A 25778-nucleotide genomic window follows, 5' to 3' on the forward strand; every position below is an offset into this window, starting at 1 on the left:
CTGTGTCATTATAATTAAATTTTTAAAAAACAATATTTTGTTTACTGGTTTTTCTCAAGTACCTGGAACACTGTCTGCCACTTGGAAAGAACTCAATAAATGTCCAATAAATGAATCCTTTTTTTGTAGTGGATTTTCTACTTCCTTTCTCCAAGTTTAACCTTTCTTTTTATCCAACTTGTTTTCCTTCCATCCATACTATTCTTCATGGTCATGTACTAGTTTTTTTCTTTTCTTTTCCTTTTTTTGGCTGGGAGGGGTATTTTAATTACAGAAATGGAATCATATAATACCCATCACTCAGTTAGCAGCTTTTCTCACATAACAATACTGCTGCTGCTGCTGCTAAGTCGCTTCAGTTGTGTCCGACTCTGTGCGACCCCACAGACGGCAGCCCACCAGGCTCCTCCGTCCCTGGGATTATCCAGGCAAGAACATTGGAGTGGGTTGCCATTTCCTTCTCCAATGTATGAAAGGGAAAAGGGAAAGTGACTCAACTGTTCGCGACCCCATGGACTGCAGCCTACTAGGCTCCTGCATCCATGGGATTTTCCAGGCAAGAGTACTGAGTGGGGTGCCAGTGCCTTCTCCGCACCTAACAGTACTGCTGCTGCTAAGTCACTTCAGTCGTGTCCGACTCTGTGCGACCCCATAGAGGGCAGCCCACCAGCTCCCCCGTCCCTGGGACTCTCCAGGCAAGAACACTGGAGTGGGTTGCCACTTCCTTCTCCAATGCGTGAAAGTGAAAAGTGAAAGGGAAGTCGCTCAGTCGTGTCCGACTCGTAGCGACCCCATGGACTGCAGCCTACCAGGCTCCTCCATGGAATTTTCCAGGCAAGAGTACTGGAGTGGGGTGGACACTGGAGAGCACTGGAGTGGACAACATGTCTGTCACGATGTTTCCACTCCTTTCACTTTGAACTATCCTATCCCTGGGCTCCCCCGTTTTTCCTTTTAAGATCCCCTGGAGAAGGCAATGGCACCCCACTCCAGTACTCTTGCCTGGAAAATTCCATGGATGGAGGAGCCTGGTAGGCTGCAGTCCATGGGGTCGCTACGAGTCGGACACGACTGAGCGACTGTCATTGTCACTGTCAGTACCATTTACGCATTCATCCCATATCCAGCAGTTCCGAACCTAGTAATCACTCGGTAAAGTATTTCTTGCACCCCTGGTCTGTTTTTGGCAGTGATTAGCTGTGACCATTGTTTGAGCGAGAGCGATTGTAGGGACAGAAGAGGGCACAGCTGAAGAAATTAAAAGCTGGGGTGAGCCTCCTCTGGGGCCTTTGGTATCTCCCTGAAGCAGGGTGAGTTGCGGGGGATGGGGAAGAGCCGGCTTGGAGTACCCAGACCACCCGGTTGGGAACTCCAGGAGGGAAGTGTGGCCCTGGGGTGTTAGGGGCCTGCGCTGAGGAGTGGGGGTAGGGTGGGAGCGGACCTGGGCGGGGCTTTGAGGGGTGAGGCCAGCCAGGGGGCGGGGCGGGCGGAGAGCGCAGACTCAAATGCGGGTGGCATGCTGGCGCTCCAGTCCGACCGCAGCGCTTGGAGAGCCATGGAACCTGCAGCTCCTGGGCTCGCGTGCTCGATTCTGCGGCTGTGGCTGGGGCTGTTGCTGCTGTGCAGCTGGTGGTACCCTGGGAGCGCCGAGCCGCGGGCCCCGCCGGAGAAGATCGGTAGGCGAGGAAGAGGCGGCGCGCTGCGGGGTTGGCGAGAGCGCGTCCCGCGCCGGGAGGTCACTACCAGCTGCTGCAGGCCGGGCGCCCCTGGCGCCCGCTGAGTCGCGCGGAGCCAGCCCGCTGCGAATGTGCTGCTCTTCCCAGTTCGCGCCTCCGAACCGCTTTCAGTGCCCCCAGGGAACGCCCTTTCTCGGGCGTGGAGACATGCCCACTTGAGAAATGGGCAGTGGAGGTGGGGGCGACCCAGACCAGTCCGCAGGCGGGCGCCCGGCGTCCCTGCAGCCTCTGTCTCGGGGACCTGGGGCTCCAAGGAAGCAAAGGCCCCTCCCGCGGCCTTCCCTTGCTGCACTTGTTCAGAGGCCGGTCCTCTGGCTGCTCAGGGAGCGACTGGCCGGTTCCGCTCTGCAGATGAGAGGCGCATGCGGGCACAGCACGCCGAGCAGCGCGAACAGGCTGACCGCGCTGACCGCGTGTGCTTCCCGTGATGGGCTGGGGGCGGGGGTACCCCTCCGCCCTCTGCTTTGTTGAAGTCGGCTGGCTTGCAGAGCAAGAACTTTACCTAGGACGACTACTCAGCGGAAACAGTCACTCTCTTAGTTTGATTCGTTTTGGTGGTTTGCTCCCTGTTGATTTTGTTTTGCTTTTTTGTTGTTTATTTTTATTCCTTTTTAACCCATTTTCTTTGGGTTCATTAAGCTATTTACATTAACGAGACAGAACAAATCTAGGCAAAAATGGCGGCCACTTTATTTAAAATGCGTGCTGGAAAGGCCCCACCTCCTCTGTTCCCTTGCATTGGGCACAAAGGAGCGTGTGCGGGCCGCTTGGTGCCTCCGCAACGAACTGTGAGAGCCTGGGGCATCTGGCTGTGGAAAAAAAAAAAAGTAACAATCTACTACTACTGTTGTCTGGGGGCAGTGTCTGTCCTGATTTAGACTTGCTTCTGTCTTCACTGCAACTGTCCCTTGCCTCCCCCTCCCCAGGCTTCCCTAAATTGTCGATAACTGCTTTAGGTAATGTCGGTTGTTGATTTACGGCGGTTCAAAAACAAACATGCGAAGCTGGTAAGAGAAAAAACCCTGTTCCTTTTTTTCCCCACCGTAGCGGTTATTGGAGCTGGAATTGGTGGCACTTCAGCAGCCTATTATCTGCGGCAGAAATTTGGGAAAGATGTGAAGATTGACGTGTTCGAAAAAGGAAAGGTGGGAGGCCGTTTGGCCACCTTGAATGTGCAGGGGCAAGAATTTGAGTCAGGAGGTTCTGTCATCCATCCTTTAAATCTGCACATGAAGCGTTTTGTCAAGGATCTGGGTATGTAATTTGGTCTGAGAACAAAGCAGACTTCCAAGTGCATGGATATTGTTATCAGATAGGGAACTGAAACTTTTCTGCCTTATTAATTGTCTTTTACAGTGAAGTTGGTAAAACTGCTTTCCTTACTTTCCTGCTAGCAATTGGCACTGCCTTAGGAGCTGCTCTGCTGTAATGGGACACTACAGTATATCTTCAGTTATCTGGAATTACAGCCATGGGGCGTGGGTTGGGGATGGTTGCTGTTGTTGATTCTTATATATTCTGGGTTTGTGTTAAAGAATCAAAGAGTGGTTTGAGTTAGCAAAACCTAGCATGCTAATTTTATAGCTGGGGAAATGAGGCTCAGAGAGTTGAGGTGTCTGACTTAAGGTCATTCACAGCTGTAGGGGCAAACATGTGCCTGGAACTTGGGACATCTGATGCTTTGCTACCAGGAGAGGTATTGGACAGGTTGTGGGGAATGCCTGGGGGGTCCTCTGCAGGCTCCCTCCTCGGGGAATATTGTGTAATTTTGGCCTCCTTCCAGTTATGAGAAGTGTTGAGTTACATAGAATAGGATTTGCACAGGAATGGAAATCCTATTTTCCTTAGCTGCTTTCCACATTTCCTGTGGATGCTTCCAGGGCCTCTTCGCTCCACAAGGGCACGTGTGTGCCAGGAGCAATTTATGCTGATTTTAAGATGAATTCAGCTGTCCTTTGGCTTTTTCTTTTGCCTTTTTTAGTCTTTTGAGACTAAATATAGCCAGTTTCTAATTTTGATATAGCTGCAGTGATCATCCAACTCATCTTTAAGGGAATCTGCTTTTGGACAGTGTGATGTCTAGAGTATCACACACTGTTCTAAAGATAGAGCTCTGTTAACATGTCTCCTGAGAACTGGGGGAAGCCCAGATTCACTTATTTCAGAGGGTCCTCCATAGCTTCAGATTACCTTCTCTCATTTGATCAGTACAGAAACCATTGACTTAGTTACCCTTTCTTTGTTTTTGCAGGTCTCTCTGCTGTTCAGAGCCCTAGTGGCCTAGTGGGGGTGTATAATGGAGAGACTCTGGTATATGAGGAGAGCAGCTGGTTTATAATTAACATGATTAAACTAATTTGGCACTATGGATTTCAATCCCTCCGAATGCACATGTGGGTAGAGGATATATTAGACAAGTTTATGAGGTAATTTTTTCTCTTCCATTTAACCTAAGACCTTTTATTAAATAATCTGTAGGAATTACAGTTTTGGGGAACAGTGCTCTACCTAACCACAAAGCCTATTTGTAAGGTCGTTAGGAAAAATGTTTTGTATATGATATGCAGGGCCTTTATTCACTTGGAACATGAAAGGGTCATTTATTTTTGCTTCTGAAAACATATTTTGTAAATGTTTATTTAATACTAACTCTTTGAAGTCTTAGGACAGCTCTCTGAGGTAGGTACTGTTACTAGCTGCTTTTTGTAGGATACTGGAAGGTGGAGGCATAGAAAGGTTTTAGGTATGCAAGTCCACCTGCCTAGTACCTGGTGGAGCTGGAGTTCTTACCCAGGCAATCTGGCTCCAGAGTCCTCCCTCTTAATCTCTGAACTGTTTTAGTGTTGTATGTAGATGGATAAGGTGATACGTACAAGAGCTTGTAGAAAACTTAAATGAGCTTCATTTAACTGTGACATGATGTTTCAGTGAGCCAGCAGCCTGAAATAGCATATCAGTTCTGTGCCCCAAGAATTTAAATTAAGGTATTGTATTCCCACACTGTCTTACATAGTGAGAATATAGGTGCCTATTTTCCTTCTCTTTGTTTTTCTGTATTTTCAAAAAGTCCTTTATGTATGAATATGCATTCTTTTGGTAAGTAAGAAAAATAACATAAAGTAACCAGTCTAGAGCCTTCCCTGGTGGACTAGTGGTTAAGACTCCACACTTCCAATGCTGGGGGCGCACATTTGATCCCAGTTGGGGAACTAGGATGCCACATGCTCTACGGCTCAGCCAAGAGAATATTAAAACAAAATGAAAACCATTCTGACTTTGAAAACTATAGCTTATTTTTTAAAAAATCTTTTTATTTTGTATGGGGGTATAGCCGTTTAACAATGTTGTGATAGTTTCAGGTAGACAGCGAAGGGACTCAACTGTACATATACATGTATGATATAACCTATTTTTTTTTTTAGGTTGTTGGCATGCGCTAACTTTTATGCTGGTTTACAGTTTTAGATCTCAGGAGAAATGCAGCTTGTAAGAGTTGAATAGGATAAATATAGTTTCTGTAACTTGTAGTAGTTGGAGATTTCTTTCTTTTTAAGCATCATTCTGAGGTCAATTCCTTGAACATCTCTCCAGTTACTGGAAAGGTCAGCTATAGTGCAGGTTGTTCTAATGTAGTCATTCATTCGTTTATTCATTCACCAAATATTGAGTGCTTAGTTTGTGCCAGGCAGTATTCTGGGTCTTGAAGACGTAGACCCTAGAACATACCCCTGCCCTTAAAGAATATATGTTCTAGTAGAGAGACAAGCAGTTCACTAGGAAAATGTATAGAATTTGTGTAGAGCCAGTCACTTTTTAGAGAAAGGTGGCATGTTGCTACATCCTCAACAGGAAAATCAAGTTCACGTGGCCTGAGATACAGCCTCGCCTGTGTGAATCAGTTTTCTTGACATGTAGAGAATTGCCCTTTGAGAAATTAAGAAATCACTTTTGAAGTGAATGTAGTGTGTTACAGAACTGTGAAAAAGGCCCAAGGAGGGGATACATAGACTGTACTATTTTTTTAAAATGTGAAGGGCGGGATAAGGGGGTGGGAGGGAGGTTCAAAAGGGAGGGGATATATGTATATGGACTTACAGCTGATTCACGTTGTTGTACAGCAGAAACCAACCCAACATTGCAAACCAGTTATCCTCTGAATTTAAAAAAAAAAAATTTTATTGAAGTATAGTGATTTACAATGTTGTGTTAATTTCTGCTGAACAACGAAATGGTTTATTAATACATATATACATTCTTTTCTAATATTCTTTTCCATTATGACTTATCACAAGGTTTTGCATATAGTGGGGTTTCTTGGTGGCTTAGATAGTAAAGAATCTATCTTCCTGGGTTGGGAAGATCCCCTGGAGAAGGGAATGACAACCTGCTCTAGTATTCTTGCCTGGAGAATCCCATGGACAGAGGAGCCTGGCAGGCTACAGTCCATGGGGTCACACAGAGTCAGACACAACTGAGTGACTAAGCACATACACATACATTGCATATAGTTCCCTGAATATTATACTATTTTTGATTTATAAAACAATTCCAAAACATGGAATTATGCAACCCCGCCCCGCCATATATCTCTGATACTTGATTATAGAGTGCTGACCGTTATGTTGTTTAAAGGGCCACACATTTCTGTTCCTTTCTATAAGAACATGCAGGTCTTATTTTGATAATTTTATCATATCCATCATACCCTGCTGGACAAAGAGCAAGTATTGAGCCATCATGTGCCAGTTGCTAAATAGTGAAATACTGCTGGTCTTATGAAATAGCTTCTGCCTGCATGTTTTCTCTTCCCCAGGAATCTTTTTCCTTGCCCTCAGCAGGGAGTCTTGACTCAGTTCCAGGGATATAATCAGTCTGCTTTCTGTTTAATGCTGGTGTTGTTCAGTCACTAAGTCATTTCCGACTATTTGCAACCCCATGAACTGCTGCATGCAGGCTTCCCTGTCCTTCACTATTACCCAGAGTTTGCTCAGACTCATGTCTATTGAGTCAGTGATGTCATTGAACCCATCTCATACTCTGTCGCCCCTTTTTCTCTTGCCTTCAATCCAGTTGTTAAATGCTTGTAGTATCACCTGTGTCACAAAAACCAGGATTAGGAGCCACAGAGGTTGCCAAAGAGGAGTCAGGAACAGTGAATTCCCCTACCTTTCATTTTAAATTTTATCTACTGTTTTCAACTCCACGGTTTGTTTTTATTTTCTATTATTTATTTCTCTTTATTAGCAGTCTATGTTTGTTCTAATCTACATTTCTTTGTTTGTGGCAAAGATGTGTGGCATGCAGGATCTTAGTTCCCCAACCAGGGATCGAACCTGTGTCCCCTACATTGGGAACACAGAGTATTAACCACTGGACCACCAGGGAAGTCCCTAATCTACATTGTTTTCATACGTGCTTTAGTTCTTTAGATATGGCTTCCTTTACTTCTTTGAGCATATTTATAGTTGCTGATTTAAAGTCTTTGTCTGGCAGGTCCAATGTCTGGGTTTTCTTAAGGAGGATTTCTGTTGATTTTTGTTGTAAACTGGACATTTAAAATAATATTGAATAGTAACTCTGGACGTCAGAAATCTGCTCACCCCAGGGTTTGTTACTGTTGCTGCTTGTTTGTTAGTGACTCTGGAACTAATTCTGGAACTAATTCTATTCTTTGTCATGTTTGACTACTCAAGTGTGTGTGTGTGAGGATCGCTTGCAGTGCTCTGGCAGGTGGTTTATAGCTCTAGCCTTTACTTCTGGCTTGCTCAAAGCCTCAAGGTCAGCCGAAGGTGACAGATGAGGGCCTTCTCAGGTCTTTCCTGGGCATGTGACATTCTTGTACATGGGCATGGCCTTCTAAGTCCCTAGAAATGAATTGGGGTTTTTCATTCCCCAGTGTTTCTTTTTAAAATCTTCGGATAAGCCTCTTGTTAGCCCCACTTGGTATCACAAACTCAGGCAACAAAAGTTTTTGACAGATGTGCTCAGGATGGGCTGTTTGTATAGAGTGAGGTAAAAAAAGACAAGCCCTAATCTAAAAAGAAAAGGTTTCCCAGTGGTAAAGAATCCTCCTGCCTATGCAGGAGACACAGGTTCGCTCGCTCCCTGGTTCAGAAAGATTCCCTGGAGAAGGAAATGGCAACCCATTCTTGCCATTCCAGTATTCTTGCTGGAATAATCCCATGGACAGGAGAGCCGACGGGTTACAGTCCATAGGGTCTCAAAGAGTTGGACACAACTGAGCACACACACATAAAAACAGTCTGAAAAATACAGCAAACTAGTGGCTATAACCAAAAAGAGGCAGACTCACAGATACAGGGAACAAATACAGATGCAGAGAACAAATACAGATACAGAGAACAAACTAGTGGTTACCAGTGGTGAGGGGGGAAGGACAATGTTGGGGTGGGGGCATAGAAAGTATAAAGTATTGGGTGTAAGATAGGCCGCAGGATGTATTGTGCAACATGGGGAATGTAGCCAGTATTTTGTAATTGTACGTGGAATTGTCCAGTTGCTCAGTCATGTCTAACTCTTTGCAACCCATGGACTGCAGCACGCTAGGCTTCCCCATCCTTCACTATCTCCTGGAGTTTGCTCAAACTCATGTCCATTGAGTCAACAATGCCACCCAGCCATCTCATCCTCTGTCGTCTGCTTCTCCCCCTGCCTTCAGTCCTTCCCAGCATCAGGGTCTTTTCCACTGAGTCAGCTCTTCGCATCAGGTGGCCAAAGTATTTGAGCTTCAGCGTCAGCATCAATCCTTTCAATGAATATTCCGGGTTGATTTCCTTTAGGATTGACTTGTTTGATCTTCTTGCAGTCCAAGGGACTCTCAGGAGTCTTCAGCACCACAGTTCGAAAGCATCAGTTCTTCAGCACTCAGTCTTCCTTATGGTCCAACCCTCCCATCCGTACGTGACTACCAGAAAAACCATAGCTTTGACTGTGTGGACCTTTGTCGGCAAAGTGGTGTCTCTGCTTTTTAATATGCTAAGTTTGTCATAGTTTTTCTTCCAAGGAGTGAGCGTGTTGTAGTTTTATGGCTGCAGTCACCATCTGCAGTGATTTTGGAGCCCAGAATAATAGTCTGTCACTGTTTCCATTGTTTCCCCATCGATTTGCCATCAAGTGATGGGACTGGATGCCATGATCTTAGTTTTTTGAATGTTGAGTTTTAGGCCAGCTTTTTCACTCTCCTCTTTCACCTTCCTGTAGAGGCTCTTTAGTTCCTTTTCACTTTCTGCCATTAAGGTGGTGTCCTCTGCATAGCTGAGGTTACTGATATTTCTCCTGGCAGTCTTGATTCCAGCTTTAACTTCATCCAGCCCAGCATTTCACATGATGTACTGTGTATATAAGTTAAATAACAGGGTGACACTTACAGCCTTGATGAACTCCTTTCCCAATTTTGTAAATGGAGTATATCCTTTAAACATTTTAATCAAAAAAGAACAAGTCCTGATAAGGCAAATAGTGGCACTTCTCTGACAATGGGAATTTGGGGATGCTCTAAACATGTCTTATTGCCTCTGTGGCTGCCAGCTTGCTGGTTTCACAGATATTGTGGTTGCAAGGCTGCTGATTTTGAAGGCTACCTTGTTGCTAGCAAGATGGGAATGAGCTTAGGGGCAGTTCAGATACCACAGGGCTCATTTGTTCTTACAGTCAGCCATCTAAATATTCCTGGGATTTTAGCAAGTGTTTGGTTTATTTCCAGAGTTCCAAAAAAGTTGATGTTGACAGTGTTTGCCAGTGTTCTCATTGCTTTTATGTAGGGACAGATTTTTCTAAGGTCCTTACTCCATTTTGGAAGTCCTTCATCCCACCTCCACTACTTTTTTCTGTCTGTGCCTCCTCCTGCTCTCCTGGATCTCTCTGCTTCTTTGCCAGCTCCAAGTGTTTCCAATCTTTTGGTTTACTTTTCTCCTTGATAAAAGAACCTGTCTGCCAGTACAGGAGATGTAAGAGACACGGGTTCGATCCCTGGGCCAGGAAGATCCCCTGGAGTAGGGCACAGCAACCCACTCCATTACTCTTGCCTGGAGAATCCCACCAACAGAGGAGCCTGAAAGATTACAGGCCATAGGATCCCAAAGAGTCAGATACAACTGAAGCAATTTAGCACAAACTGTTAGTAAGTTGCTTGTGTTTATTTTATTGCCTGTTGTCCCATCTAAAACAAAAGCTCTGTTATGGCAGCGATTTTTCTTTCTGTGTTGTATTGACCTCTGTATCCTCAGCATCTAGAACAGTGTCTGGCTCAAACTGATGCTCCATATTCTAACACATAACAAATATAAAAAAATTATATAAAAAAGAGAAACTAGAGGCAGATAAATCAGTTATTCATGTTAGTAGTTTGAATATAAACGGAGAAGGCAATGGCACCCCACTCCAGTACTCTTGCCTGGAAAATCCCATGGATGGAGGAGCCTCGTAGGCTGCAGTCCATGGGATCGCTAGGAGTCAGACACGACTGAGCGATTTCACTTTCATGCATTGGAGAAGGAAATGGCAACCCACTCCAGTGTCCTTGCCTGGAGAATCCCAGGGACCGGGGAGCCTGGTGGGCTGCCGTCTATGGGGTCGCACAGAGTCGGACATGACTGAAGCGACTTAGTAGCAGCAGCAGTTTGAATATAAAGCTTCACTTAAGATCAGGGAGATGAGAAATAACAGGAGGGATGTTAGGAAGGTTGATAAGCTTCCCTTCTTAAGTGGGTGAAGCAGAAAGGAGAAATGAAATGTTTAAATTTAAAACTAAATGAACTGAGGATGATGTGTAGGATGTTAGGAGTAACCCATTGTTTTGGTTGGAATTGGGGGTAGGAGGAGAGGATCAAGCCTAGTAGAAAGGTAAAGTTTAATTTTAGACATGTCTAAGTGTGCTGGAAGATGAATGAGAACAAGACATACCTACTTCCTGAAAGGTGATCCCAGTGACCATATTCATGCAGAAGAGTGAATTCAAAGGACAGTGGACTTCCTCCAGAGGAGACAGAGGGAAAGGGAGGCCAGGAGCCTCTGGGATACCTAGGAAAGATGCATCTCACAGGATCGGTAGGGACTCATCTGAAAGAAAACAGGAAAGCCACTTGGAGTCTTAGGCTGCTGTTTTCCTTCTTTGTGTGTACCCTCCCCACTATCTGCTGTTTAATGGCCATTTCTCTTCTATTCAAAAGGATCTACCGCTACCAGTCTCATGACTATGCCTTCAGTAGCGTAGAAAAGTTACTGCATTCCCTAGGAGGGGACGACTATCTTGGATTATTTAACCGGTCACTTCTTGAAACCTTGCAGAAAGCAGGCTTCTCTGAGAAGTTCCTTGATGAAATTATTACTCCCGTCATGAGGGTAAATTATGGCCAAACCACAAACATCAATGGCTTTGTAGGTAAGTCAGGACTTGGAATAGTTAACGGACATTAGTTGACAGTGCGGTTTACGTGATGCTTTGGTGGCTCCTTACTTTAGGCCATGATTTGGAGATGACTACCTTCCTTTGTGAAACCTCGGACACAATGAAAATGTTGGCAAAATTGTGCATGTGTAGATGAACACTTTTATGGGAACAGAGTCTTTGGTTTTTATTAGTTGAATGGTCCTCACCTGGGGGAAACTTTGCTCTGAGGGTCATTTGGCAATGTCTAGATTTGGAGCCCGATGCAGCTACTCGGGAAGGGAGAGTGGGTAGAGGGCCCCTTACAGAGTCAGAATTAATACGTTTTGTCCTGCCGCCGACAGGGGCAGTGTCAATGTCCGGTACTGATCCTGGCCTTTGGGCAGTAAAAGGTGGCAATAAACTTGTTTGCTCAAGGCTCCTTCAGGCTTCCAGAAGCAATCTTGTATCGGGCTTAGTAATGTCCATAGAGGAGAAAACGAGGACCAAGCAGACAGGTAAGCTTGAACTCCTATTTTATTGTTTCTCATTTCCCCTGCAGAAAATAATTGCTCAGGGAGAAAAACCTGTTTCTCCATCTCTCACTCAGTTCCAAATGATGAAATTTTAAATTGGAGGTTAGGTGTTGTGTGTCATGTGGAAATAGATACACATGTGCTCAAGTACAGTGGCATGACTTTTTGGATTTAAAAAAGAATTTCATCCTCAAAAGTAAACATTTCATATTTTGTATCTATTGACAGGTTTTATTTCCATTCCAAGTAGAAAATTGGCCTCAGTGTAAAACAAATGCTGGGGCCAGTTATCTTAAGGGATAAAACTTGTTTGCTGCTGCTGCTGAGTCACTTCCGTCGTGTCCGACTCTGTGCGACCCCATAGACGGCAGCCCACCAGGCTCTCCCGTCCCTGGGATTCTCCAGGCAAGAACACTGGAGTGGGTTGCCATTTCCTTCTCCAATGCATGAAAGTGAAAAGTGAAAGTGAAGTCGCTCAGTTGTGTCCGACTCTAGGGACCCCATGGACTGCAGCCTACCAGGCTCCTCCGTCCATGGCATTTTCCAGGCAAAAGTACTGGAGTGGGGTGCCATTGCCTTCTCCAACACTTGTTTAAGTCCTTAGAATTATGAAGAAACTATTAAGGTATAGAATTATTTTTAGAAGGTGTAAAATATAGTATGTTAGAAACACTTTAAAAAAATGCTTTTTTATTTCCTCTAGGAAATCCCTCAAAGGTGTATGAAGTGGTCTACCAAACTGGATCTGAGACCCATTCAGACTTCTATGACATCGTCCTGGTGGCCACTCCATTGAATCGGAAAATGTCCAATATAAATTTTCTCAACTTCGATCCTCCAATTGAGGAATTCCATCAACACTACGAACCTTTAGTAACAACTTTAATTAAAGGGGAGTTGAATTCAACTGTCTTTAGCTCTAGAGCCTTAAATGAGTTTCATCTTGGTACAGTCTTAACCACTGATAACCCAGATTTATTCATTAACAGCATTGGGCTTGTGTCCCCTGTAGAAGACGACAGTAATTCTCAGCCAAAAGCAGATATAGCACATGTCTGGAAGATCTTTTCTGCAGCACCACTTACTAAAGAACAAATTTTAAAGCTCTTTGTGTCCTACGATTATGCTGTGAAGCAGTCATGGCTTGCATACCCTCATTATACACCTCCAGAGAAATGCCCCTCCATCATACTCCACGATCGACTTTATTACCTCAACGGCATAGAGTTTGCAGCAAGTGCCATGGAAATGAGTGCCATTGCAGGCTACAATGCTGCTCTCCTCGCCTATCACCGCTGGAATGGGAACACACACATGATTGACCAAGAGGACTTACATGAGAGACTTAAAACGGAACTATGAAACACCACTCTCTCCTTTATCCCTCTCCTGGTTCCAAATGGAATATCACTGGCAAAAAAAAAAAAAAAAGAACATACTCTGAACAGAGATGATTTTGAATCAGATATTTCGCCATTATCATCATTTAACAAAATAATCCCAGTGAGTCATGAGAAACGCAAGGTTCTAATTAAGCATGAAGGTAAAACTATTCCATCTTCAAAATTGAACTCTTTTCTTGAATATCCATCAGCAGCATTTCCCAAACTTGTCTGGTCATAAGAATCACCTGGAGTTTGTTAGACATATGAATTCTCTAGCTCCTCTGGAGGTTCTGATTTAATAGGTCTGGGATGGGGCCCTGGATTTTGAACGAAACTTTAAAGCATTTTAAGCTGAGCCCTTGAGGAAGACTTACCTTTTAGTTCAGGGCTAGTTCATTTGCACTTCACGGTTGGATGTGATCTTCATTCAGGTAAAATTACCATGGGAACTGATATCTTACACCTGGCTTTAGTAACTTACATTTTGCAAAGGACATATGCCCATGCTTGAAGCCTTGACTTTCAGAATGTTCTTTTGATTGCTTCTGTCTCTATTTCATTAGGGGTGAAGTTCAGAAGTCTTAGTGTAGTATAAAGATGTCACACAAAAATCTCAAGTAAAATGAAAAGCAAGTATAGCCTATTGATTTAAGAAATTTCTTAAATTTGTCTTCTATTATCAAACCCTCACCTGAGGAGCTTTGAAAAATGGTGATAAAGCCCCACAACAGAGATTGGTTTAATGGACTAAGGATAGGACCTGAGCTTTTTGTAGCTTTTTAGAGTTCCTAACGTACAACTGGGGTTTAGAGTCACTGATGTGGGGGTTTATGATGTTTTCAAAGGGTTTTTAGTGCCTTAAAAGTCCCAAGAAACCCAATCCATTATCAAAGCAAATCCATGTTGCAAAGGATTTCTCTCTGTGAGAACTCTAGAAGTCTTGGTAGTAAGAAGCACCAACAGTCTCACAGCAGAGGCAACTTAGATGACTGTAGAGCCTCTGGCACTAGAATATAGTCAGTGACCCCACACTTGATCAGATCCACTTTGTGTTCAAACTGTTAAATGCTTCTGAAGGTACTGTAGCATTTTGATTGAGAAATTGGTTGTTGAAATCTTGTTCTGAGGCGGTGGTTTGGCTGTACATTGCAGTCACCTGTAGGACTGCTTCCTGAATGATTCCAGGATGTAGCCAAACTTGAGACCCGGTTCTCCACCTGTACAAAGATCATGAGTGTTCTTATAGTCACTGGAAAGGACAAAACAAGTAAAAACTTGTGAATTCTTAAAGTAACTGAACTGCAACCAAGTTAAACATATATTGTCTTTTTAAAAAAGTCCTCCTCCAGATTATAGCACTTGCTCCTTTTAGCAAAAAGAACATTGATTCTTAAAGCGATTGATTCTCTACAATTGTGAATATAAATATGCTGATAAAACTGCCAAGATATTTGATGTAGAGGCAGGAATTAAATTTAGTTTGTCCGAGTTAGCTTTTTACTATTTTTATTCTTAGCAAGTATGTTAAGAGGCATTCCTACTTTTTTCCTTTTGTGGTTTTAAAAAAGACAGTATGTAGAGTATACCACTGTTGTATATATGCTAAAAGTGGGTGAATCCTAGTGGAATAATTTCTAACATCTGCAGACTTGTTTTGCAATGGCAAATATTTTTAGAACACCAGTTTTAAATATTGCTGTTGTATCAAACCCAACTCTGATTGTTTTCCAACAAGGCATCTGAAGTTGTTAAAGAGCAAAAAGGTTATCCATATAGTAAGCGTATTAATTTTAATGCCACTAACAGAATTTAAAAAGACTTAATTGGAAGAAAGACCTGTCAGGGCCCATTATTCCAGGAGGCTACTCAAGTGAAATTTTTACAGAAGAGACTGGTAAAGATTATGCACAGGCTGAAGGAAGGCCAAGTCCTGCTCCAGTGTTAGTGGAAGGCTTGTTAAAACATGGCTGGCCTCGCCCCTAGAATGTTGCAGTAGGTGTGGAGCAGCATACGAAAGACTGCATTTCTGTTATGTTCCTATGTGATGCTGCCAGTTAGGAGCCACACTTAGAAATTCTACCAGTTCTAAAATTCAACTTTATGTGGTTACAGTGTTAGGGAAGGTTTAAAGAGGAGAATGGAAAAATAAAAATGTATGGCCTTCACATCAACTCTAGTTTGATCCCGCTAGCTTTATTTTTTCTGTAAACATTTCCTAAAAATAGGGAATACCATTTTACGTACTTGTTTACAAGTGCCTCACATACTGTGTATACCCCCCTCTCTAGTTCTAAAGTGATTCATGACTTGTAGGCTTTCTACCAGATCACAAAAATAAACTTAAGCATTTGCTTGATAGATTTTTTTTTAAAGTTAGGTTTATGACACATGTTTGTGATATTCTCTCTTACTGGAGTTTGTGCACCATAAAATTTACAAACTAGGTGAGTGTATCATGGGCAGCATTACCACCATCTTCTACCCCACAAAGAACCACAATGCACTGGAATGTTTTCCTCCGGAATTGTATTTCTACTCTTGTATTCAAAATTTTTTCCCACTTATGTTCAAAATAAAACAGAGACATCATTACTTCCTGTGTGTTTTACTTCTGTTCCACTATATGGTTGACCCTTAAAACACTGTGGGGGTTATGGACGCTGACCCTCTGAGCAAGCAGCTCTCTGCATATGCAGTTCCTCTTTTCAGTTTGGAATCCGTGGATTCAGCCATGGATGGTGTAGTACTGTAGTATTTACTATTGGAAAAAACCAGTATATAAGTGGACCTGCACAGTTTAACCCACGTTGTCTGAGTGAAACTGTACTTGGAATGTAGATGTATGTGAAAAAGTCAGAGTCTGTCCAAGTTATTGCAACAACTTTGAAAATTCCAGTTAATGTTTTAGAAGAAACCCATTCAGGTTTGCAGCTTCTTTAACTTTGTTCAGTAGTAAAAGATATGGGAAAAGGGCATCTTGCCAATGTTTCATATTTAGTAAGATTTTTCTATTTTAATGCATTAAAAACCTCTGAACTAATCAGTCTCAACCAGTAACAGGTCATGACAGAAAAAAATCAGATTAAGAGCAGATATTCTAAGTTGAGAACAGCTAAGAAAGCATTTTTGGCTATTACAAAAGTTTATTTAACAAAAAAGTAAGAAAATGTACACAACCCAATTTTTCTGGTAGTAAAATGTGGAGAGGGGACACATGGAAGCGTTGATTTCTCTGGTGAACACAGCCATTGTTCATACTCGTTCCAAGGCTTCTAACATGATGATACTATTTCCTCGTATTACCTAAGAAAAAATGAATTTGAAAAGAACACTATTCAATAGATCTATCAATGATGATTTAAAGGATTTTCATCACCTCATTAATGGTTTTATTAAATGTCAGTTTGTGAGGCTTTTTTTCCCCCTAGTCAGTGTGTGTGAGTGCTCAGATGCTCAGTTGTGACCGACTCTCTGCGACCCTATGGATTATAACCCACCAGGTTCCTCTGTCCATGGGATTTTCCAGGCAAGAATACTGGAGCGAGTTGCCATTTCCTACTCCTGGGGATCTTCTATAAAAGAAGGTAACTCAGGATATTCATGAAGCATAGGCTAAATGGCTGGTAAAATGGGACAGGAAAGTCAAACTGGAAGGGGACTGTGAAAATAAGGAGCCCCTGGTGGACTGTAGGTAGTACAACCACTAATCAGTTCAATAGAGCCAGACAGGTGAAAGGACAGGATGGGGCATCCTGAGTGAGATTCGGGGCTTCGCTAGTAGCTCAGCTGGTAAAGAATCCACCTGCAATGCAGAAGACCCTGGTTCCATTCCTGGGTCAGGAAGATCTGCAGGAGAAGGGATAGGCTACCCACTCCAGTATTCATGGACTGCCTTGGTGGCTCAGCTGGTAAAGAATCCGCCTACAATGTGGGAGACCTGGGCTCAACCCCTGGGTTGGGAAGATCCCCTGGAGAAGGGAACGTCTATCCACTCCAGTATTCTGGCCTGGAGAATTCCACGGACTGTATAGTTCATGGGGTCACAAAGAGTCGGACATGACTGAGTGACTTTCACTGAGTAAGATTCAAAGTGGAGCTATGCTGGGAGGCAGCTGGCATAGCTGTAACGTGTTCCTTTCTCCTCTCATTCTACTTGCTTTATTTATTAGACACACTGTTATATACTGTCTTCCTCACTCAAGTGTCATTTCTGTGAGGGCAAGGACTTGCTTGGTGCATCTACTCAGTGCCTAAAGCAGTGGCAGGCTCGCAAAAGGCTCAATTAAGCAAACAGATGGCCTGCATCTGATTACTACAGGTGACAGACTGGGAAGGACCATGACAGGTGGGAAAGTGTTGGGGAGCCTGGCAGAGACAAACAGCAATGCTGATGGTGAGAAAGTGGCAAAGAATTAAAGAGCTGCACTGAAAATGACAATGGAGACCGAAAGAAGCTACAGACTCTCACTCTTAACAAATCAGGAAAAGAAATGAAGAAACCTAAACAACATGATTCCTAGTTTTCAAGAGTTTTAAACTGCTGGCTTATTTGCAACAGAAGATGAACATGACTTCTCACCAATCAAAACTTAAAAACCAAGTAGCCTTCTTCCCAGTTCCTTCCTAAACCTGTCCATTTGTGACTTTCTCCAGAAGTGGAAGGTGGTGAAGAGAAGTTATTTCACATAACTAAGATTTTCAGATCTGAGGGCTTTTTCTTTTTGGCATTATTAAAAAAAAATAAAACTGTCACTTTCCTCAATGTTTTCTAAAAAGGTATCACACACTTCTTTGCCTTCTCATATAAGACACAGGAATTAAGGCTCGTCTGCTTCACAGGGCTCTTCCTCTTTTCCCACTGTGTTGGATGCCCCATATTCCAGATCAAACTGGAACCCTGATCAGGTCCAGAATTCCATACTGCTCCTTGGATTGGGCTTGAGTACTAAGTTTTGGCAAAGTGTTGCCCAGGCCTTTTCATGAAGGGGCACAACTGTCTAATAAAGAATACAAACCTAAATTGGAGCTACAAAAGCACAAAGCCAGTAAGAACTCCTGAAACACATAGCATCAAAAACTACACAATTTTTACTATATTCTTAGGGGAACCTTGAAGTAGAGTGGAATCTTAAGGAAATAAGACAGAGGAGAAGCTACTGACTACTCTGGTTATATTTCAGAAGAGGCTAATTGAGACATCATTAGGTAATATCCACCTGAAAGATCCTGTATTAAGTAATTTCTTAAAAAAAAAAAAAAAAAAAAAAACAACACCACTTCTTTTTATTTATTTGGTTGCACAGGTCTTAGTTGTGACTTTTAGGATCTAGTTCCCTGACCAGGGATTGAGCCTGGGCCCCATGCACTGGGAGCAGAGTCTGAGCCAGTGGATTGCCAGGGAAGTCATGTAATAAATAGTTTCAGTGGCCTCAATGAGTCACTGATTGGACAAGGGGAACAAGGAAGCCAATGAAACTGTCTCTTTAGCCAAACAGCTTGTGAAAAAATAAAATAGTAACTATAGTTTCCCTTCTTTCCCTTAGAAAAACCATTCTTACATTTTCTTTAGGCTGTTTTTTAATTAAAATTGATATATTATCATTATTTCATTTTCAAAGTGTTAACTCGGCCATAAGAATTAGCACCTACTAATAGACTTACTTTAGTCACAGACCATACATCAGAGATGGAAGAACAGACTGCCTATCACAGTAAGTTGGAGCTCACTATTTGAATGACTTGTGATAGCACTGCTTTTAACCAATTTCCATGTAAGGAAAATTAACCCCATCAAAATAAGGGGGAAAATTATGAGAACCATAAATACCTTCACTAATAAAAATTCTGAAAAGTGCCACACATTCTCAAAAGTTATTTCCTCAAATTAGAACTTTAAACATCAATTCCCTTTTTAATTCTTTTTGTTTTTTTTGGCGAATCTGTTGATATATGAACCAAAACCCTAATCTACCCTCTATCAGAATGAAGATTTCCTAATCTGTAAAAGGAAGGGCTAGAAGGAAATCTTGGGGTATTTTTAAAACTCTCTTTTATAAGAAAATGCTAATGATTTGCCAGACTTGTATTCATTTTCAACAGAATCTCAAGGGGACTGTACCTGAAAAGAAGGTCCATATACATGAAATGTGTGCAAGAGGCCAGGGAGACTCATATCTAGGGACTCCAAGTTGTTTTTCAAACCCTGACTGATTTGCTTTTCAAAATGCAATAATGGAAATATACTTGAAACAAGCAATAACACAAGCCTTGGAAAGGGTAATTAACCTTCTGTGAATGCATAAACACTGAAGTTTGATGAGTAGTAATCCTCAGCACATATTAAAATTACACAAGATCTTGTAATAGCACACAAAAACACAAACAGCACCCTTAGACTGGAGAAGGCAATGGCACCCCACTCCAGTACTCCTGGCCTGGAAAATCCCATGGACGGAGGAGCCTGGTAGGCTGAAGTCCATGGGGTCGCTGAGGGTCGGACTCGACTGAGCGACTTCACTTTCACTTTTCACTTTCCTGCATTGGAGAAGGAAATGGCAAACCACTCCAGTGTTCTTGCCTGGAGAATCCCAGGGACAGCGGAGCCTGGTGGGCTGCCGTCTATGGGGTCACAGAGTCGGACATGACTGAAGCGACTTAGCAGCAGCAGCAGCAGCACCCTTAGAGATAGTTTCAATTGCTTTGAGGTGGACTCAGCATAATTGGGGAACTTGAAAACCCTCTATACTACTGCTCTAATGTAGGGGCTTCCCTGGTGGCTCAGATGGTAAAGCATCTACCTGCAATGCAGGAGACCTGGGGGTTCGATCCCTGGGTCAGGAAGATTCCCTGGAGAAGGAAATGGCAACCCACTCCAGTAATCTTCCCTGGAAAATCCCATGGATGGAGGAGCCTGGCAGGCTACAGTCCGTGGGGTTGCAAAGAGTTGGACATGACCGAGTGACTTCACTATGGCTCTAATGAAGGAACAGTATGGGCCTCATTATAGAATAAAGCACAAAAATAATTCCAACAGCTATTTCAAGTCCAAGGACCTCAGTGGATTCTGTGTAAGATTCAGATCTAACCTACAGGTAACTGGGGTATTACCACAGTTCAATAACAGCCATAAGTTAAACTAAAAGGAAGTTAAACTAAAAGGGGGTTGGAATATCTAATCTTGCCTGTAATTTGCCTAACTTCAGTTTAACCCAAGAGCTGGATAGAAGGGATGCTAATGTTTAATCCAAAAGAAAAATGAAATCTCTAAGAGAGATCTTGTATTTGTACTTACCACCATTCCAATATTGTTCTGTTGCCCACTAGTTGCCATCTCCACACATTCATCTATCACAAGATTCATAAAGGGATCAAATCCCCGCAATATTCCTTGGACATGTCTGCCACCATTTAATTTCACTATGTAAAAGGAAAAAGGAATTTAATAAAGCTGACCATTAACTATCAACTAAACTACTCATTAAAAATAAAGTAAGAGAAAACCCTGATATATCTTTACTATATGCCAAGCACTGGGCTAAGCATTTTACATTTACCTCCACATTTAAACTTATAGGAATCCTACAAAGTAGAATCATCCTGACTTTTTATGAAGCAACTGAATTATAATATTTTTAAGTAACTGATTCAAGATTACACAGTTACTGTAGGGAATTTAAACTGAAGGACGGAATTCAAACTGAAGGCTGCTTGTTTCTAAAGCCATGGTCTTAACCCCTACATACTTTGAGTTCTGTGCAGGTCAGATTTTTATTCCTTATCTGTTCTTTGTTTAAAGGAAAAAAGGTTAAGTTTTCAAATATAAAATCATGTTAATTTTTATCAAAGTGAGAGAAGGCTTATATGAAATAAAAGTATGAAATACTGTGAAACTTACTAAATATCAGAAATTAAGAAAATAAAGCTGTCTAAAAAAAAAAAAAGAAAAGAAAGCTGTCTAGTTAGAATTCTGATAAACCTGCTTGCTTAAATGGATGTGAATTAGAGATCTGTATGCTTTGAATTTTTATAAAGTTTCTCAAAACATTATTAATATAATAATAAAATATACTACCAAAGCAGATGTAAAAACTAATTTAATATTCAAAAAACACCCCGAAAATAGAAAACCAAAAAGACTTACATGATAACTTCTTGTCCATAAATCTGAAAAATCAAAAGGGGTAAAGATTATATAACTAATTTTAGATATTGTCAATGTAATCTGCTAAATTTATGTAACAGGAATAATTAAATTTAAAAAATTAAAAGCTTTACACTGCTGTAAAGGATGAGAATGATGGGCTACCTCAGCTAGTACTTATACTAACTGAGCAATGTAACTTGTGAAGGGGAAGATAATGAAGAACGGAATGAGTTTAGAACATATTCAGTTCAGTTCAGTCGCTCAGTCGTGTCCGCCTCTTTGCGACCCCATGAATAGCAGCACGCCAGGCCTCCCTGTCCATCATCAACTCCCAGAGTTCACTCAGACTCACGTCCATCGAGTTAGTGATGCCATCCAGCCATCTCATCCTCTGTCGTCCCCTTCTCCTCTTGCCCCCAATCCCTCCCAGCATCAGAGTCTTTTCCAATGAGTCAATTCTTTGCATGAGGTGGCCAAAGTACTGGAGTTTCAGCTTTAGCATCATTCCTTCCAAAGAAATCCCAGGGCTGATCTCCTTCAGAATGGACTGGTTGGATCTCCTTGCAGTCCAAGGGACTCTCAAGAGTCTTCTCCAACACCACAGTTCAAAAGCATCACTCCTTTGGCGCTCAGCCTTCTTCACAATCCAACCCTCATATCCATACATGACCACAGGAAAAACCACAGCCTTGACTAGACGGACCTTTGTTGGCAAAGTAATGTCTCTGCTTTTGAATATGCTATCTAGATTGGTCATAACTTTCCTTCCAAGGAGTAAGCGTCTTTTACTTTCATGGCTGCAATCACCATCTGCAGTGATTTTGGAGCCCCAAAAATAAAGTCTGACACTGTTTCCACTGTTTCCCCATCTATTTCCCACATGAACTACAATAACATTCTTGTTGTTCAATACTGAACTAATTTTCAACAACAGGATTTACAGGCTTAAGAGAAAAACAAAGATTTGGTTATATTTTTGGTTATTTCCAAAACCAAACAAAGTTGTGAAGAAACCAGAAGGTAATCATACCATACCCAATCCAACAGGTATTTTAGTCTATATTTGAGACAATAAGTACTGTTGTTTATTTAGTGTTAAACATCAATTTAAGTGTTCAGGATATTCTTCAACACATAAGTTTACTTTGGCAAAATACATATTTTGAAGTTAAATAATTTGAATTAAGCAATAAAATTCCATATCAGCAGCATAGAATAATATGAAGACATGTAGTCAAACCAGTTTTTACCTCTTCCAGTTACAGGCTAAAAAATATGAATCTTCATTCAATTTTAATGTATATCATGGGAGAATTCAAAGATAAATAAGACAAAGGACCAGACAGAAGTTGTAAGAAGACAGACTTTTTTGCAATTACATGGACTGTAGCCTGCCAGCCTCCTCTGTCCATAGGATTTTCCAGGCAAGAATCCTGGAGTGGGTTGCCATGATCTCCTCCAGATCTTTCCAACTCAGGTATTGAACCCAACTCTCTTTATGTCTCCTGCATTGGCAGGCAGGTTCTTTACCACTAGCACCACCTGGCAAGCCCATAAATTACATACATATAAATTAATAATAATTACCACCATTTAATAGAAGGGCAACTGAAGCTCAGAAAGTTTAAATAAAATGTTGTTAAGTCACACAGCAGTGAAAAAGTCTGATAAAATCAAATGGTCAGTTTGGCTGGAGAACACAGTATTCAACTATTAAGGTGTGTAGAGTCTGGTGCCTGGAGTTCAGATGGAGGGCCCTGAATGCTGGGTTAAGAAGTCTGCACTCTGTTATGCAGACAGCAATAAGTTACTGCAGCAGAACCAACTGCGGGCAAAACGACTGTGGCATATGTAAGTTAAATCATCATGCTATACGCCCTAAACCTACACAGTGCTGTATGTCAATTATATCTCAAAACTGGAAGGAAAAAAAACAAAGAGAGACTACTTTGTCACCCATTTTTAAGAGCACTAGGAAGAATCTGGTTGGGCCAGGTATCTGCACCTCAGCATACTGACACTTGGGGCCGGATAATTCTGTTGTTGAGTGATGTCCAGTGCACTGTAGAAAATTTGGCAGCAACCCTGGCCTCTACCTACTAGATTCCGGCAGAACCAGACTCTCATTCCTGCAGTTAAGAACCACTGAGTCATGCTAAACTAGGAGAAGGGTATATACACTTGTTAAAGATGGTATCTGTGAGAAATGTAAAGGAAGAAAAATACTAAAAGCCATTTTGGAGGTCGACCTGACAGGATTTCACAACTCATAAAATCTAGATAAGCAGAGAAAGGTGTTAAAACCAGTTTCATCCTCTGAAATTCTCAAATAATGTCTTAATCAAAAGGAAGTCTTACAAGTAGAGAATGGTCCTTTGTTAAAATATAATTTCACCAGTTCATGATGAATTCAGAAGACATTTTAAGATTGTACCAGCTCACTAATTGCAATATCTCTTTTTCTTAATGTCAGGCGTTGTCTTAATTAACAGACTAAAACATACACGGAGATTTTGCACAAAATATGTTTTCAATACAAGTGCATTTAAATGCAAAATCATTAAATTTGAACTTTCCCTTAAGCCTGACTTCTTTATGGGGCAAGCATAAATTAACTGTACACAAGGCAGACCAGGTGGCTGCCTCACAAACTGACCCCTGGATCAATTTTCCATCCTTGCTGCTAACCAAGTAATAAATGCAGAATTCTGGCATTACATAGTACAAAGACGACAGAGAAGTTACTCAGGAAACATGGAACTTGCTAAGTTAAGCCAAGAGTGTTTTAGGACGCTAAAACTTTAAATTGGGTGTTATCTACAGTAGGAATAACCTACTTGGAGTCGATTTTACTGGCTTCAACCGCATTCCCCCACACACAACCTAGCCTTCTCTAATTAGAAACATGAATATTCTCACACAGCTCTGTTAACAGAGTAGATATCACAAGACATTCACGTTTAACCTACGAACAAGAAATCAAGAAAAAGGAATACAATTTCTAAGTTAAAGCTCAAAGAAACAGCTACAAATACTGTCTAAGATTAAGGTGGCTTTTGATTCCTCAGATACTATCAAACATCCATCTCCCTGCTTCCTTTATACAATCACTGTCCAGCCACCTTATCGAAAACATGCTGCTACTCAAGATGTTCAACGAAGTGTGGCATTCGAGACCTTCAAGAAACGAGGGAGAGGGTCCGGGAGACAGAGCTGGGAGCTCGGGCACGGGAAGTAAGTCAGCAGATGGTGGCGCCTTGTTGGCTTTGGTAACCGTATCCACCCGGTCGAAATATTACTTTCGCGCGGGTCTCAGGCCCCGAAGCACGCGACACTGGCCCGGATCTCGGCGTCCGCGGCCCAGAAGACGCACGCCAGGCACACTCCTGGGAGGATCTAAGGAACTCAAGGCACACAGGGAAGCGGCCATTTGGGCGCGGGCCCCACGCATACTTACTTCTTCAACTCGGGAGGGTGTGCTTTGCTCATGTCTACTCTGCGAGCTCCAAGAAGCCTCCAAACGGAATTCGAGTGGGCCTCACGCTTCAGCAGCAGGCCCGGGGCTTTGCGTCTGACGTCACTGATCCCGTTAACCAACTGATGGTCGGTCGCTTTCCCGCTTTACCTCGCGATACTTAGGGAAAGCCTGCGTTTGTCGATCAGTCCCAAGCTTCCGGTTGTGTAGCTAGTGATTGGCTAGGACGGATTCCCCTTCATTTCCGTCTTCTGTGGATTTTCCAGGGGACGCTGCTGCTGCTGCTAAGTGACTTCAGCCGTCTCCGACTCTGTTCAACCCCATAGACGTCAGCCCGCCAGGCTCCCTCATCCCTGGGATTCTCCAGGCAAGAACACTGGAGTGGGTTGCCATTTCCTTCTCCAATGCATGAAAGTGAAAAGTGAAAGTGAAGTCGCTCAGTCGTGTCCGATTCTTAGCGACCCCATGGACTGCAGCCTACCAGGGTCCTCCATCCATGGGATTTTCCAGGCAAGAGTACTGGAGTGGGTTGCCATTGCCAGGTGGCGCTAGTGGTAAAGAATTTGCCTGCGCCTGTACGTGACGAAAGAGACGCCGGTTCAATCCCTGGGTCGGGAAGATCCCCTGGAGAAAGGCATGGCAACCCACTCCAGTATTCTTGCCTGGAGAAGCCCATGGACAGAGTAGCCTGGCGGGCTACAGTCCATAGGACCGTGAAGAGTTCGACACGACTGAAGAGACATAGTACTGCATCTTTCTTCTGTAAAATTGGCGAGCGCCTCTAGCTTCTGAAGGACCCTAGTCAATCCCTTGTGTTTGTGGATTGCAACATTTCTCTTATTCATATGTACTAAATGAAAATAAGCTTTAAGAGGAGTGGGCCCCTAATATTTCTTTGGCCAGTGTGAGCCAATACCTCCATAATTGTGCTTCCCTGTGTTGAGCTTTACCAGCTGAGCTGCAAGGGAAGCCCAACAAATGTCCCTCTAGTCAAAGCTATGGTTTTTCCAGTAGTAACGTATGGATGTGAGATTGGATTATAAGGAAAGCTGAGCGCCAAAGAGTTGATGGTTTTGAACTGTGGTATTGGAGAAGACTCTTGAGAGTCCCTTGGACTG

General features: G+C 42.6%; 2 protein-coding genes across 6 annotated transcripts; one reads left to right on the forward strand and one right to left on the reverse strand.

Annotated features, from left to right (window-relative positions):
• Window positions 1-1503: 1503 nt before the first annotated feature.
• PCYOX1 (prenylcysteine oxidase 1) lies at window positions 1504-15634 on the forward strand. Its single transcript, XM_055540576.1, has 6 exons — window positions 1504-1676; window positions 2784-2990; window positions 3988-4162; window positions 10925-11136; window positions 11487-11639; window positions 12361-15634. Exons 1-6 carry the CDS (start codon window positions 1517-1519, stop codon window positions 13017-13019), a joined length of 1566 nt encoding a protein of 521 aa, XP_055396551.1. The 5' UTR covers window positions 1504-1516; the 3' UTR covers window positions 13020-15634.
• Window positions 15635-16175: 541 nt separating this feature from the next.
• Window positions 16176-24899, reverse strand: SNRPG (small nuclear ribonucleoprotein polypeptide G). Of its 5 annotated transcripts, none has more exons than XM_055540580.1 (4): window positions 24643-24899; window positions 21183-21205; window positions 20334-20458; window positions 16176-16373 (listed from the first exon to the last, which is right to left on the reverse strand). In XM_055540580.1, the coding sequence occupies exons 1-4, from the start codon at window positions 24672-24674 to the stop codon at window positions 16329-16331; spliced, it is 225 nt and encodes a 74-aa protein (XP_055396555.1). In that variant the 5' UTR covers window positions 24675-24899; the 3' UTR covers window positions 16176-16328. The 5 variants fall into 5 exon arrangements, with proteins under 5 accessions (XP_055396555.1, XP_055396554.1, XP_055396552.1 ...); XM_055540579.1 differs by having other exon boundaries at window positions 16176-16345; window positions 20337-20458; window positions 24643-24894; XM_055540577.1 differs by having other exon boundaries at window positions 16176-16345; window positions 24643-24880.
• Window positions 24900-25778: the final 879 nt, after the last annotated feature.

Source organism: Bubalus kerabau, chromosome 11 (assembly GCF_029407905.1).
Source record: "Bubalus kerabau isolate K-KA32 ecotype Philippines breed swamp buffalo chromosome 11, PCC_UOA_SB_1v2, whole genome shotgun sequence".
Classification (NCBI taxonomy): domain Eukaryota; kingdom Metazoa; phylum Chordata; class Mammalia; order Artiodactyla; family Bovidae; genus Bubalus; species Bubalus kerabau.